At 37.6% G+C, this 16260-nt stretch overlaps 1 protein-coding gene across 1 annotated transcript in view; it reads right to left on the minus strand.

The window, feature by feature from the left end:
- Positions 1 to 16260, minus strand: part of LOC112046688 (tubulin-specific chaperone cofactor E-like protein) — a 51320-nt gene that overhangs the window by 5486 nt on the left and 29574 nt on the right. Inside the window, exon 5 of the mRNA XM_052885998.1 lies at positions 429 to 613. Within this exon, the coding sequence (XP_052741958.1) occupies positions 429 to 613 (185 nt within the window). The remainder of the gene's footprint in view (positions 1 to 428; positions 614 to 16260) is intronic.

Raw genomic sequence — 16260 nt, forward strand, 5'->3', positions numbered from 1 at the left:
TTAGGCTTACTTTACAAGCACTTTTGAAATGTCAGGATTATGTCATAATTTTATTTGATCTAATGGTGGTAATAATAATCGAAAACTTAAAATTAAAGTTACGAGGGTCCCAAACGCCTTGGTCCGAGAAGAGCCCACAACAAACTCAGCCAAGGCTTATTATTTTTTTTTCACCCTTCTAAAGGCTCCCACTGAAAACCAGCGTTGCATGCAGCTTTAAGGCGAATGGCTTTATTTTTTTATTATCTGTAATGTATGTGTACTGGGCTTTATTTTTAAGTTTTACTGACCGAGTAACAATATTGTTCATTCTTTCTTTCATACCGCTCCGTTCCACTTGAGTTAGACTGTAACGCTTACAAGCAAGCGGAAAAACTGCAATCATGAGCGTGATCGTCAAGATCACCAAGTGGAATGTACTCTTTTACCTGTCAGGACGGTCCGACTCCGGCTTCTCCATGTAGTAGCGGATGAAGGCGCGCTCGGCCGCGTCGCGCTCCTCGGGCGGCACGGCGCCGCCGCCGTTGAGTGTGCGGACGTGCGGCAGCCTCGCCACCAGCAGCAGGCGCCGCTCGTGCTCCGTCGACTCCAAGCGGTCCCACAGCGGCCAGCCCTGGAAACGACAAACACTTCATATAGCACGAGGTCCGAGTCTCACAGGAGACACCCTTAAAGAGTCGTTCCGTCCTCTTTCTTTATTTCAGCCTTCGGGCCTTATCAGGCGATGCTTCTGCGCTCGCCCAAACCCCCCGGTGACGCCGTAGTGGTCCCACATGGAGCCGTCGGCACTTACTCAACACGAAAAAAAAATCATAAGCTATCATCAAGCTATCAAACAAAGAATTGATGGGTTCGACACGAGGTACGAATTTCAACTAAAACTAACTAAACCCTACCCGGAAACTATGTACCTAAAGCGTTCAAAGCATAGGTGTTATAAGTAAACAATGAGTCTTGGTTTAACAAAATACGCACTGAATTGAGCAGTCACGATTCCTTCAATTGCGGTACTTGCCACGTTAATGATTTACATAAAAAGTGGCAGATGCCTTATTGTATGAGTTTTTGTTCAACTCAAGGCTTCGCTGATAGGTACTAGTTTCCATATTGAGTATGAGTTCATTTTTGTGCCCAGCTATTCATGTGTTCTCACACGGATACGATTATTGGCATAGACATATTCCCATGCGAATAAGAGGTTACTATCTTTATCATTAATATTTAAAAGCGATCGCTACCAAAGATCTTACAGTGGAATTCATAGACGCTGTAGGGGCAGTGTGGAGTGTCGAATTTAACCGCCATTTGTATGAGAATTTGACACTCAGCGGGTGAATGATCCCCTGGGGGTGCCCATACAACGTCTATGAATTCCACTGTTATGCAATGTACTGTACTACTGTACTAACGCGTCGAAACTGCTGGCCTATTCACTATTTTGATCTTTGACAAAATGTCCTCTTCTTAACATCTATACACCAATTTTATATTAAATCGTTCTTAAACTGAGTTTGTAATCGTGACTCTTAATTATTTGTAATAAATGAGTTTAATTTAATATGAGTGTTTCTTTATTTGCTTCTTTAAGTACCTATGACTTTAACCAATGATAATTTTATAGGTTATGTTACGTCCACTGAGTGCACACATGCAATTTTGTCTTTAATTCCATTGTATATATAGTTTTTACACTTCCTGAACACACAACTCGACATTGTAGACGATATTTTAGTATTATATTTTGTTTAAATAATGTTCGTTGTTTAATAAGCGACTAAATGAAATTAAGTAAATTTTCCACATTTGTCCGCATCAGTTTTGATGCGCTAGCATAAAATATCAATGACTTTAAACAGTCAGTAAAGTTTTAGACATTCCTATCAGTGGTGTCTCTACATTAATCCGTCAAATCCCAAAGCCCAGCAGTTTGCATTGTACCACTGAAAATATATAATGTTAAGTTATGTAAACAAAAATTCAACCGACTTCAAAAAAACAAAACTTTCTTCACCTTCAAAATAACAGCAAAGCATAGTATTAGTATCTAATACGAGTATATTGTGCTATTTTTTTCGCATTTTAATTTTGCATGTCTTTGTTTTTCAATTCAGTTGATCTTGTTTAATTATTTTTACCTATGTACCTATATACTAGACATTCCTATGATAGGTACCTACATAATAAATACAATAATTAGCAATAAATTCCCTTTGTTGTGTTAGCGAGTACGTTCAACCTTGCGAACTGAAAGCCTGTTTTGCCTCAAAACGGATCGCGGAAGAGCGGCCGAGGATAAGCACGCATGTATTAGATTCCGCGGCTAGTGTACTACCGCATTATAAAATTAAATTATAATATATATGTACATACGTTATAATATATTAGAGATAGATTTAATTTACACGAAAAAACGTGGCTAATTGTCTAAATTTCATTAAGTCGCATAGTTAACAACGAAAGTTATTTAAATAAATAATACCTAAATGTTGTCTAAAATGTCGAGTTGTGTCCAGGTGCAAAAACAATATATATCTACGACCTACTTATACATAAATATACATATTATGTAAGTAAACACACAATTGTGCATGTGTGCTCTCAGTGGAGTATCAAAATTCAGATCACTTTTGCGGTGATTTTGTAGGCACTAGGCACGTAACATATCTAATAAGTAGTACAAAATCAATGATTATAAGTATAAAAGAAATACAAAATGACTCCCATGTATTATATGATGACAGAAAGTGTACTTTATCAGTAAATGTGGAAAAAATGGCTAAAAACTTTCATTCGGAATTGCATATAACGGAACATATTTTCAATTTATTAATACCGATAATACTACTACATTGTTGCCCTTTAATTCATAAACGTGGATTGATATTTAAACCTCAATTGTTTTCAAAGTAAAGTGGACCAAATCACTACAGTTTAAAAGTCACTTCACATTGAAGACATTTGAGGTTTAAATCCTAATCTATATTTATAAATAAGGCTCCATGTTTAACTGTATAGGTACAGATACTAACAAGTAGGTAACTTACTAGGTAGGTACTTAACTACCCCTGATAATTGTTCGGCATAAAACAAACTTTATATAATACACGACTCCACAGTTTCAGTGTTCCCGCAATAAAATGCATGTTGCATTTATTAAAAACAAAAGGTACGCTAGAAGAAAAGGTTTCAAGTGGGCAGCTACTGGTACATTTTATGTACAACAATTTTAAAATGCAAAGGCTATCCGCCAGCTCGTAAATCTCGGCGGCGATGCTCTGTGGGGACATTTAGGGTATGAAATGGTGCTAGCCGTATAGTTTATGCGGAGAACGAGGAAATTAAAATAGTTTAACGAAATTTGTTTCGACACACAGTATTTAAACTATTATTATTATTACACTGCTGAGCTCGAGTCTCCTCTCAGAATGAGAGGGGTAAGGCCAATAGTCCACCACGCTGGCCCAATGCGGATTGGCAGACTTCACACACGCAGAGAATTAAGATAATTCTCTGATATGCAGGTTTCCTCACGATGTTTTCCTTCACCGTTTGAGACACGTGATATTTAATTTCTTAAAATGCACACAACTGAAAAGTTGGAGGTGCATGCCCCGGACCGGATTCGAACCCACACCCTCCGGAATCGGAGGCAGAGGTCATATCCACTGGGCTATGACGGCTCTTATTATTATTATCAGAGTAAGTAAAAACGCTCGACAGAAGTCAGAAGTATGAGTGAGAGAAAGGGAAGCCAGACAGAAAAGCCCCGTAAAGTATTTTTATTTTTTTATTTTTTAACGAGGAAAGTGGGCAGGGAAGCTTCCCTAGTCACTTTTCACAACTGTGTGGCCAGGTTATTCGTCCTCCCTATTTTGTCGGTTTGGAGTGCGAGTCAAAGGACATAACGTGCTCTCTGAGGCACGGTTGACCAAATTTAACTTCGGGTTATGAATTCCACTGAAAATTTCTTAGAAAAAGAAAGCTTAGCATCTTATAGCCTGACCTAAAACCTCTTGATCCATAGACATAGCCTAGCTGGCTAACTGGTTGGTCCAGGCAACGAATCAGTTCGTACTATTATATAATACATAGCCCAGTATCCTTTCAATATTAACCGGAAACATCTGCACCCAACACGTCCGGCGCATAATTCGCCCGCGTACAGGATATAAAGCGCGCACGCATCTCTGCCCCAATTTACGAGCGCTCCGTGGAATGGCCCGCAAGGGTTGCCAGGTCGCCAAACCTAATAGCCGGACAGATCTATTTGGCCGGACATTTGGGTAAAAAAGGCCGAACTTATCCACAAAATCATCATTATCTATGAATAAGTGTATACAATACATAAGTATTATTATTATAATAGGTGAGACAGAAGTTATTTAGTAAAATCACGCTTTTTTTTGTAACTATAAATCTTGATCACGCATACGCTCGGTACTCGCTCGTTTGCGAAATGAAAAACAGTCTGTAAAAGGCCGGATAAGCCGGACACAATAAAAAAAGGCAGACAATGTCCGGCTGACACAAGATTAGAATTCTGGGTCAGGCTATGAGATACTTAGTTTTCTTTCTTATATTATTTAAAGTTTTTGGGGAGTTTGTGGTGTTACACCCCGTGCCTCGGATTAAGCCATTGGTGTCGGTAATTTTCATTAACATCTGATAGTGACCATTAATTTAACATTATCCCGAGTTCCGACTTAATAACGCTTTAGAGCAGCGTGGTAGGTCTAAGCTCCATATCTCCTTTCCTGTAAGAAAGTAGTCCTGGCTCTGTGGTGTGAGGTTAAAATAGCCTAATAGGCTGTTAAGGTACAGGAGGCGATGTCCAGTTTTATCCGAACGCCTGGCCCCACTACCCGCAGGCGATGCAAGCCGCGCTCAACCAACCGCCAAATTCAAAACGTCCGTGCCACTCGGTAATGTCCACCGTTTTGACTCATTAACTGCCATATCGATTACATGCGTTTGACATTGTATAACCGCATTTTGAACGATTGGGGAAGTGTAATATATAATTAGTAACCGATAGATTTACTGCCTATGCACCACACTCAACTGTAATGCTATATTATACCTACCTATTATGCTAGCAACTCACAACCATATGCGACTAAATGATTTTTTTTATTCTTTTATTCTTTCCAAGTTAGCGCTTGACTGCAATCTCACCTGATGGTAAGTGATGATGCAATCTAAGATGGAAGCGGGCTAACTTAGGTTAGGAGGAGTATGAAAATCCACACCCCTTTCGGTATCTACACGACATCGTACCGTAACGCTAAATCTACGTACGTCTTTGTCGGTAGGGTGGTAACTAGCCACGGCCGAGACCTCCCACCAGCCAGACCTGGACCAATTAAGAAAACCTCAATCGACCCAGCCGGGGATTTAACCCTTCCTTCCTTCCGGACTTCCGTCTTGTAAATCCACTGCGCTTACCACTGCGCCTCGGAGGCCATCAAATTGAATTAAGACAATTAGCCACCTTTGTTCGCCACAGTTTCGACGCGCTAGTGACATATGTAATAGTATAAAATCTTTGCTCTCGCTGTATAGGAAACTCGTGATAACCTCTAACAATAACCCTAATAGAACAAGACACGTGTATGAATAGAGCTATCTAGGTAAGTGAACCCACTCATGCCATTATGCTAATGCGTCGGTACAACAGGTCAACAGGGTGGATACATATTACGTAGATAATGTAGAATATCTACATTACTATGTAGAACTTATGCATTCCAAGAAATTGTTAGTGGATCCAAGTACCAGTTCCTAGAATACAAACTTTCTGAGAATCCAGGTAGGTAAATGCATTTATTTCGTTTCATGGAAATTCAGAAAATTATACTTAATACTTACAGTTACACACACTAAGACGCCCTGCTGTTTTATCCGCATAGTTCCCGTTTCCGTGAAAATACGGGGATAAAATATAGCCTATGATACTCACAAATAACGTGGCTGTGTAATGGTAAAGGAATTTTCAAAATCGGTATAGTTATACGGTATAGCTACAACCTTACAAACATTACCTATTTAATATTTATAATATTAAAATACATATTGAAAATATGTCTGTGATAGCCAGACAGACTCTAGACTATATACTTTCAGAAATTAAAGATTTGTTTAAAAAAATTCTTGTAGACTTCAGTTTTCAACGTAGCTTTAATAAGAGCGTTGTTATTAATGCATTCACATCGTAAACATCGCGTTGGTAGGCAGCGTTTGACCAAGCGGTAAATGTAAACATACAAACATATACTATCGTATGTAATTATCTAATGCTCCGACCACGGGAATAGGGGACGACCGACATAGGTACCAGAAATTCACGCGGCGTTAATGCCACTTTGTTTATAATAAAGGTAATATTTTGTAAGGATGGAATGTTTCTCGTTTCACGTAAAACATACATTTCCTTCATTTTCTTCCTCAGACTAATTGCCACAAGGATCTGCCTCTTGACGTTACCCCTCAAAGTGTATCAACTATCTAAGATGTTTATAAAAACTGTCTCTATAGAATCTGCTACCTCGCAAATACTCGTCCACAGTCCAAACCCCATATTTGGTTACCGTACCTATGGCTCGAGGCTCGTACCACGAGCACAGGCTCACAAAAGGGAGTGCCCATCCCCAATCCTAACCACCCGGCAACTTACTTATGCCTAAAAAAATCTTGATAATTCTACTTTAATAATGAAATTATTACTTTATCAAAAAAAGTTTGCTAGAACGTTTTATGACATTTTTAATTTATCTTTAATTTTTTCTTTGAATTTGTCCACAACGGGTACAAACTTAGCTTGTTGACGTTGACCATACAGTGAGAGATTTAAGTAATTTTTTATAACTTATTGTTATCAAGATTATTTGTTTGTTTTCTTGTTTGTTAAGCTTGTTGGTAACAGGAAAAAAAAATCTAACCAAATCCTTATTTATACATCATATTATCATCTCCATAAATACTTTTATACGGGGCTCCCTGGGCCGGCCTTGTATGGGGCGGTGGGCATTCCCCTTTGAGCTTTCATAAAATGAGGTATGTCTGGCTATTGCAAGCGCAAGTTCTATACAGACAAAGGATACGGGTGCAACGTGTCGGGTCTTGTATTATTTCCTTTCAACTGGCAACCGACTTAATACGAGGGGAGTTTCTGGGTCAAACTCAAACCACTCCTACATACTCGTAACAAAGCTAAGGATATTTGATTTGATATCAAGAATTATTTGAATGTATCTGTTTGTTTTGGCACAGATTAATCAATAATAGGCAGATGGAGTGCACGGAACACGACGGTGTCGTACCCGTCACAAATACAAAATTCATAAACGAATACATTCTCGAGTCAGTACGACACGAAGCGACGCATCAGTAATTTTCAATATTATTCAAGAAATATCTTATGTTCTAAATGTTGTCTTATGTTTTAAAATAAACTGTTCTCAAAAACTAAAGAAAAAAGATGGAGTATTTTTTATTGGCTATTATTGATTATTATATTAATTTATGTAGTCGTTGTTAGTGTTAAATTTTGAAATACAAATTATGAAAAAAGTTTGTATATGCGAATGTCAAGGAGACGCGTGACTTTTGTTTTTTTATGGGTTTCGCCGCCTTTTCGTAAAGCCATCGTTTATAAAGACTCACTCTGGTTACTCTGCGGTTTTTAGTTAGTTTAATTTGTTTCTAGATATTCACACTTTGCTTCTAGGACACTCAAAAAAAGTTTTTTTAAAATTAATCACGTGTCTCAAACGGAAAAATAACGTGAGAAAACCTGCATACCAGAGAATTTTCTTAAATCTCTGAGTGTGTGAAGAAAAAAAAATTAATCTTAGAGAACAAAATTTTCATTTTAAATCTGAAATCAAATACAACATAGTACAAGTATATTAAAAAAGTAATGAACTACATATTTGTAAACTAACCTCAATAAATTCCACATAAAATAAAGTGGTATTCTCCGAATTCCTTGTTTATCACGATATAATGAGTGTGGGAGGAATTAAATCATGCCGACCGTTGATCGGACGACGTGAATCACGTATCAGAACTGGTTACGTTTGAACTCAGGTAATCTTTTCATTTTGTTATGATGCAGATTCTGTTTTAGACGATATTGTTGATACTTCTGTTATTGTTGATGTTTATCTTTATGATGTATATAATTCTTTTATTTCCAGAAGATTTCCGTTGGATGTGGTAGGTAATAGTACTTACCTTTGTCTACGAGTAACTACGAGTAGGTATATCCAAAGAATGAAAGAAAGAAAGAAAAATGCATTTATTTTGTCCGCGTGGAATTTATTTTTTCACAAATCTCGGGAATCATGGATGTTTTAGGGATAAAAAGTAGCCGCCTATATGTTATGAGGATGCCCATGAGGAAACACCTATGCACATCTTATGCAATTGCCCAGCTCTAATACATAAACGCAACCTCCACTTACGGCATTACACAATGGATCCAGAGGAGGTGAAATACGTCCCAGCCAAGAAACTGCTGCTGTACTTGGCAGCAACCAGTATTGGAGGGGAAATCTAGTCAGTGGCGATCACAATAGATCGGTAACGGTCAACGTGATACAGGACCTCAAGACCTGCAGAGCCGCGACATCAAGAAGAAGAAGAAGAAGAAGCCTATATGTTAATCCAGACTATAATCTACCTCTACTTCAAATTTCAGGTGATTCTGTTCAGTAGTCGCGGTGTGAAAGAGTAGCAAACATTCATACCATCAAAATCATCAGTTTTTTGCAAATCTGTAAAAATTATTTTACTATTTGTGTGTGTCATAGGCTTTATTTTATCCCCGTATTCTCACGGGAACGGGGACTACGGACTAGTTTTATATATTTGAACAATTTCCACATGAAGTACCTATAGAAAACTCAAGATGTATTTTATAGAAGACACAATGCACAACTTCAAACGCAAATTTCTGTGAGCTTCATTTTTACATTACCTTACCAAACAAATCATTAAATTGTCACCTAAACGATGATATATTAGTATATAAATGCAGGCGAAATGCCTTTGTGTTCAATTGCCCTCAATTCCTGCCAGAGATATGTCAATGACTGCTGGAGGTCAAGGATAGTGAGGTTACGTCATCTAGCAAATGTCGACCGTTAGGGCTATACCTATTCGTAGCTAAATGCCACTTGAAACTAAAACTATTGCAGATACTACTCGGACGATACTACAATTTTCTATGCGAAAAATAGAAAACTAAATTCAATTTTACAATATCAAATCAAATCACGTGATAAAGATCAAAGATGCAAAAACTGAATTGAATATTAAACTAAATATTCTTCACTGTAGCTAGGTGTATTTAGTATAATTAAATTTTAAAAACAAATACACTATTACCTTATTAAATTTTTATACATATAGTATGTAGTACAATATCACCTGATGGAAAGTGATGATGCAATCCAAGATGGAAGCGGGCTAACTTGTTAGGAGGAAAATGAAAATCCACACCCCTTTCGGTTTCTACACGACATTATATCGGAACGCTAAATCGCTTGGCGGTACGTCTTTGCCGAACGGTACGGTAAGACACGGTCGAAGCCTCCCACCAGATATACTTGGAGCAAAAAAACCTTAATCGGCCCATCCGGGGATCGAACCCAGGACCTCCGTCTTGTAAATCCACCGCGCATATCACTGCGCCACGGAGGCCGAAAAATAACATAATATCGTCACGTCTCATTCCCGAAGGGGTAGAGACCACGCCCTTCCATTTGCTGCAATCCTGGTATATCTCTTTTGCTTCTTCCATTCTCATCAATTCTTTCATACAAGTTCCTCGGTTTATGGTACTCTTACTCTTGACCTGGCCTTTAATGACTGTCTAGGATTTGGTTAAGCATTCGCCATGGCTGTCTCTTTCCGAAATTCCCTTTCACCCTCACCCACCTTACAAATCCTTAAACTTTTTTTACCTATATTCTCTGAACATCTACACTAATATTATAAAGCTGAAGAGTTTGTTTGTTTATTTGTTTGATTGAATGCGCTAATCGCAGGAACAACTGGTCCGATTTGAAAAATTCTTTCAGTGTTAAATAGTCCATTTATCAAGGAAGGCTATAGGCTATATATTATCCCCGTATTCCTAAGGGAACGGGAACCACGCGGGAACCGCGCGGCGTCAGCTAGTTTTTTTATATAGGTACAAGTTATGGAAAACATAAAAATTAAAGCCTATAAAGTTAATAGACATTGCCAATTAATCAACAAATGAACCCAATATGTTAGGTAATTGATCAAAGGACAGCGTTCATTTTATAGCTGGCAATAAATGTGACTGCACTGCCAAGAAATAGGTCAAGAGCGGTGATAAATTGACACTAGGAAATGTGAAAGTTGATTCAATATTGAATTTCAATTTAATTAATAACATTGACCTTACACAAATACATTCCCTTGAACATTTAATTGATCTATTAAAATATTATTGACCTGACAACGAAAATATGATAGAATTATAGGGTTAACTTTACATTGTTTCTTAACCAAATATCAATGAATCTAGTGATGTTGGCGCTTGGATTTGTCAGTTTTGCGAACGCATTAGTCGCGATTCGCGAAGAATAGCAAAATAATTTAATTATTCCATAGAAAATCAAAATTTTATACAAATCGACATCTTACTTTTAACATAATACCTACACCAAATATATTATAATATACATAAGTATTTACAAAACTTGCTCAGTCATAAATGTATACTTTATTTTATAGAGGTAAAGTTTCTGAGGTTGTAGGGGGTACAACTCGGGATCTACTAAACCAATTTTGAAATTCATTTTATCAATAGAAAGCCAAATTATTAGAGTGTCGTAGGCTATATTTTATCACCCTATTCCGACGGGAACGCAAACTAAGCGTGTGAAACCGCGAGGGGTTTGCTAGTATTACGAAAGTAGTGCAACGGCTCCATTTTTATTAATAAAAGTAAAAGCTTTGCCCAACAAATCGATAATGGAATTTCATTCGCGACTATTCGCATCAGCGCAGCATAAATTATGGATACGAAAATATCCCATTCCACTTTCCACGACGAAAACCTTGGGCCTATAAGATTAGTAGCAACATCCACATCTATATGGATACGAGAATATCCCATTCTACTTTCCACGACTACTTTGGGGTTGGGGCTACAAGATTCCTAGCACTATAATCTGTATTAAATTTTGATAAACCATTATAGAACGAGAACTAATTATTACACAATCGTAAGCATACTATAGACACGTAAAAACGGTGCAACTACAATAAATCCCTAGCAAGTGACTGATTCGGAGAATAAGCACTCGTGACATAATTCGGATGATATAAATAGTCATGAAAGATGTTCGCAAGAACTAAAAAATCACTGGCACTTATGGTTTGAATCGCTTTTTTCAAGATAGCGGAAAATGCATATAGGAAATCTTAGTTGAGAAGTTGAAGTTAAGTTTTTAAGACTCCCCCAGGTCATATCCAAAATTCAGCTTTCTCTTTGCTTCCGCGAATTCTTTGCGAATTTTCCGACCTACCGACTATAGAACAGTATAAATATATAATTTTCAATAAAATAATGTGAGAATTCATGTCCTAAGTCGCCAGATACCTTAGTTCGGCTATTACAGGCTGTCAAACCTAACGCATTAAGTCTTAAAACGATTTTAATTTATTTAAAGCTTGCAAGCTTCTTGTATCAAAAGTCAAAAGATGTTATCGTAAAATTTGTAGAGTGTAAATGTGTTTTGCTAACAAACTTGGGTAACTCAGGCAAGAGTCGCATACGCAATACCGGCACCTACTTACTCTGTGCAATTGCTGAAATGGCCTCCATTGGATTTGAAATGATTTAATACAAATACATTTCAAAGCTAAGAACCACATCTATATAACTATCTACTATCCTCTCCTACTTATGTGATACTTTCGGACGCCCTGCGCGTAGTTCCCGTTCTCATGTGAATACGTGGATAAAATACGGCCTATGATACTCACAAATATCGAACGTGGCTTTTGAAAATTTCAAAATCGGTTCAGTAATAGAGAAACTTACAACACCACTAACTTTCATAATTAACAATTCATATTCGGCTCACTGTTGAGCACGAGTCTACTTTCAGAATAAGAGCGGTTAGGCCTTAGTCCGCTTCGCTGGCCCAATGCAGATTGACAGACTTCACACACGTAGATAATTAGGAAAATTCTCAGGTATGCAGGTTTCCTCACGATATTTTTCATTCACCGTTTAAGACAAATAATTAATTTCTTAAAATGCACATAACTGAAAATGCCCCGACACGGATTCGAAACTACGCCCTCCGAATCGAAGGCAGAGGTATATCCACTGGGCTATCATCTCTCTACAAACTTTACTCTTTATAACGTTAATTAAGAAAGACTATAGTATAGATAAAGATTTATTTAATTTTAGGAACTTTTGAATGCACGATAAATCATACTTACGACCACAGTAAAATAAATACATTTATTTACTATCCTACTACTATATACTTACCTACCAACTTTACTTTGTGTTAGAAGTACACTTGTAACACAAAGTAACACGTGGCGGACTACTTGATTAATTTAATTAATGCGATTATAGTTTGATAGCTCCATTACAGATCAAGGCTCCCATTTAATAATGCCGTCGATGTTATTGCTTTTTGTTTGTTATGAATCATGCTTCCTCCTCAAGATGAAATGTGAAAGGAAAGGTAGATTGAATACTCGTAAGGTCGACTAGTATGAAAAAATTGCAAATGTGAACGAACCATATAAATACTTATAGACGAGCAACATTGCATGTTGCTGTGAAAATCGTTGACAATTTATAGCTGACTTTAAGGACAAGAGAATATCATAGTTAAAGAATCTAATAACATGATTATGCTTTAAAAATAAATTATTGATACAGCATAGAGCGAAACATTTCTCAAGAATATTAGATACATTTTTTATACTTCACTTCATTTACTTTCACCTCCATCGACGAATAATAATCAGTGCCAGGAGAATGCAAGACAGTAAACTGACGGGTGAGAGTTGAACTCTAGTCGGGTCGTTTCTGAATTCAGCTTGATAACCAAGAAGTTTTATAATGAATCCTATCATAAAAATTTTAACCTCCCAGAAGATGGAGAGATGTTTAATCCATATAGTTGGATATAAAAACCATTCCCGTAAAATTGCTGTAGTAATCGCATGTAGAGCTAGAAATTGCCGCGAAACTAGCCAGTTTAAGACTTCTTCGTGCATTTGAAGTTTTATTTCACGTTCTGCATGATTCATTGGTCCAACCAACAAGTATTGTAAAATTGCTGTAGTACTCATATGTAGAGCTAGAAATTGCCGCGAAACTAGCCAGTCTATGACTTCCTCGTGCATGTGAAGTTTTATTTCATGTTCTGCATGATTCATCGGTCCAACCCCAAGTATTGTAGTGTTTTATTTTTGTTTCCCATTGCAACTATAGTATATACTTTTACTGAAAAGGAAGGAGTTATTAATAGCTTCTGAGGTTCTTGTTTCGTTCACAGTTTCTGTTTAAAATACTTAATGTTTATTTGAGTAGTAAAATACCGTGCGAATCTTGTTTTAAACCTGTTCCCAAAGGATTACGAGTAGGGTATATTAGTTGTAGTTATGAAAATTAATTATCAACCCATATTCTGCTCACTGCTGAGCTCGAGTCTTCTCTCAGGATGAGAGGGGTCAGGCAGTTGGCTGCCTTCACACACGCAGAGCATTAAGAAAATTCTCTGATGTGCAGGTTTCCTCACGATGTTTTCCTTCACCGTTTGAGACACATGATATTTAATTTCTAAAAATGCACACAACTGAAATGTTGGAGGTGTATGCCCCGGACCGGATTCGAACCTACGCCCTCCAGAATCGGAGGCAGAGGTCATATCCATTGGGCTATCACGGCTCATGATAACCGATCGACATGACAATTTGGAGACACGACTACGAGTACCTACATATCATTTTCGTTAAAATGATGTCAACTCAAATAAAAATTATTTCAGTAATTTCTTACAATCGTAATGTCAAAAATCGATAGCATTATAAGCCTGCCCCTGTAGCCAAATGGCAGGACGATTCTCTTTCTACGATCGCAAACATTTCTTAAACTAGAAAAATGTATGGGAATGACATCCATCTTGATCACGTGATAGCAACGTGACCTTTCATTCCCAAAAAAAATTGTAGTTTTCGAAACATTTGCGATCAGGGGCTGACACGGTTAGACCAACCTCATTTTAAAAAAGCTGAGAGTTTGTCAGCCCATTGCTCCTACCATAGGTAGATAGGCAATTATGGAATTTGGACCGTGGTGGCTTTGGTAGGTCGGAGGTCTAAGTCTATTTTTTACGAGTATTTACTTACTCTTCTTCGACCAATAACCTAAGTTTTGAATACGAAAGATATTAACTATTAAGTTAATATCTTACGTATTCAAAACTCATTAGTTTTGGGACATTACCTATTGCTACACTTCTTGGCATTAGCCCAATGAATGGAGACATAATTTTGTTGCATGAACTTTTTTCTTCTGTTGCAAGATATTGGGTTAATAGGACTTTTGTTTCTTAAATAAATAAAAGATGTCCATTAGGTGTTGTAACGTGACCGTAATTTATTACTTTTTTATATTTTTGTGTAAATTCATAGTATGTGAAGAATTCCGGTGAGTATTATCTCTATATATTTTTTATGATCGAAGAACCTAATGACTTAGTTTTTGATGACCTATCTACTCTCTGTTTTTGTTTTTTTTTATTGCCTATTCTTTTCAATCCCACCTGATGTTGAGTGATGATGCAATCTAAGATGGAAGCGGGCTAACTAGGGGGAGGATGAAAATCCACACCCCTTTTAGTTTTTACAAAACATCGTACCCGAACGCTTAATCGCTTGGTGGTACGTCTTTGTCGGTAGGGTAGTAACTAACCACGGCCGAAGCGTCCCACCAGCCAGACCTGGAACAATTAAGAAATCTCATTCGGCCCAGCCGGGGATCGAACCCAGGACCTCCAACTGGTAAATCCACCGCACATACCACTGCACCGTGGAGGCCGTCAAAGTCTACTTTAATCTACTCTATTCTACTATTCAAACCAGACTTAATAATTTGTAACCGATCATCGAATCTCTATATTTGACTACTGCTGAGATATTCAGCATTTATAAAATGCCGAAGGTCTGACTACAACAGGCTCTCGAAGTTGCAAAAGGAATCAGTTTTACATTAAATCGAAACAATATGCCCCGCATACACGACGATAACAGATAGGCTCGTTATTTCGTAATGTTACATCAATGGGTTGACGCTGCATGGTCTAGTACCTCGCTAGCATAGACGTAATAAAAAGTCCAGACACCATCTTCTGTGGCGCTAACATACATCCAACGAGATCAAGAGATATAGACAAAATTCAATGAAAAGACGGCGCAACCGGAAATACCGGTATCTCTTTCATTGCGTTGGTACGAAAGAGATGGGACTGGGACAACTCCAACGTCATTGGACGAAATTTTATCTATATTTCTCTTCACTGGTTTTATAGTACCACTGAACTAAAAAGTGACGCACTCCAACTCTGCCAGTTTAGCATATTAAATTATAACTACACGCCAACACGCACAAAGATGCATTTATGAAGACAGACCGCCATTAATTTCCTAAATCTGGCAATTCACACTCTGCATACACAGATCGCTCGACGCCATTACGGTATTTCAGTTGTTTGACAGTGAGACACCATCTGCTTATTATTAAGTCTATGCTCGCTAGTGGCTACGCATGTCATTCAGAGCGAGTGATCAACGTACATCGGAGGCAACACTTTCACATCATTTGTAGCGTGACGGTCAAGTAATCGGCATTGGAAATTGTACTCTGTATCATGGGTGCTAGAGTTGTAAATCGTGTGACGGGAATGAAAATTGATGTTTGGGATAGATGGTTTTTACGACCTTGCTATGCGGAGGTATGAAAACCCGTGTTGGTAAACACCTGCGACCTATATTTATGCTAATTACTTAAGTGTGTGATTGTATATCGTGTCACAGTAGACTGGGATCGTGTGTTTTAATTATTTTTTATTACTATTATAATAAGTAGACTATGGTTTGAATATTGCCCTCGATTTTTTTCTTTTTTTTTTATCATTTCTCCCTCGATGGTCATTGTCATGCTGAAGCAAAGCGTCTACAAATAAA

This window comes from Bicyclus anynana, chromosome 16 (genome assembly GCF_947172395.1).
Source record: "Bicyclus anynana chromosome 16, ilBicAnyn1.1, whole genome shotgun sequence".
Taxonomy (NCBI): Eukaryota; Metazoa; Arthropoda; class Insecta; order Lepidoptera; family Nymphalidae; genus Bicyclus; species Bicyclus anynana.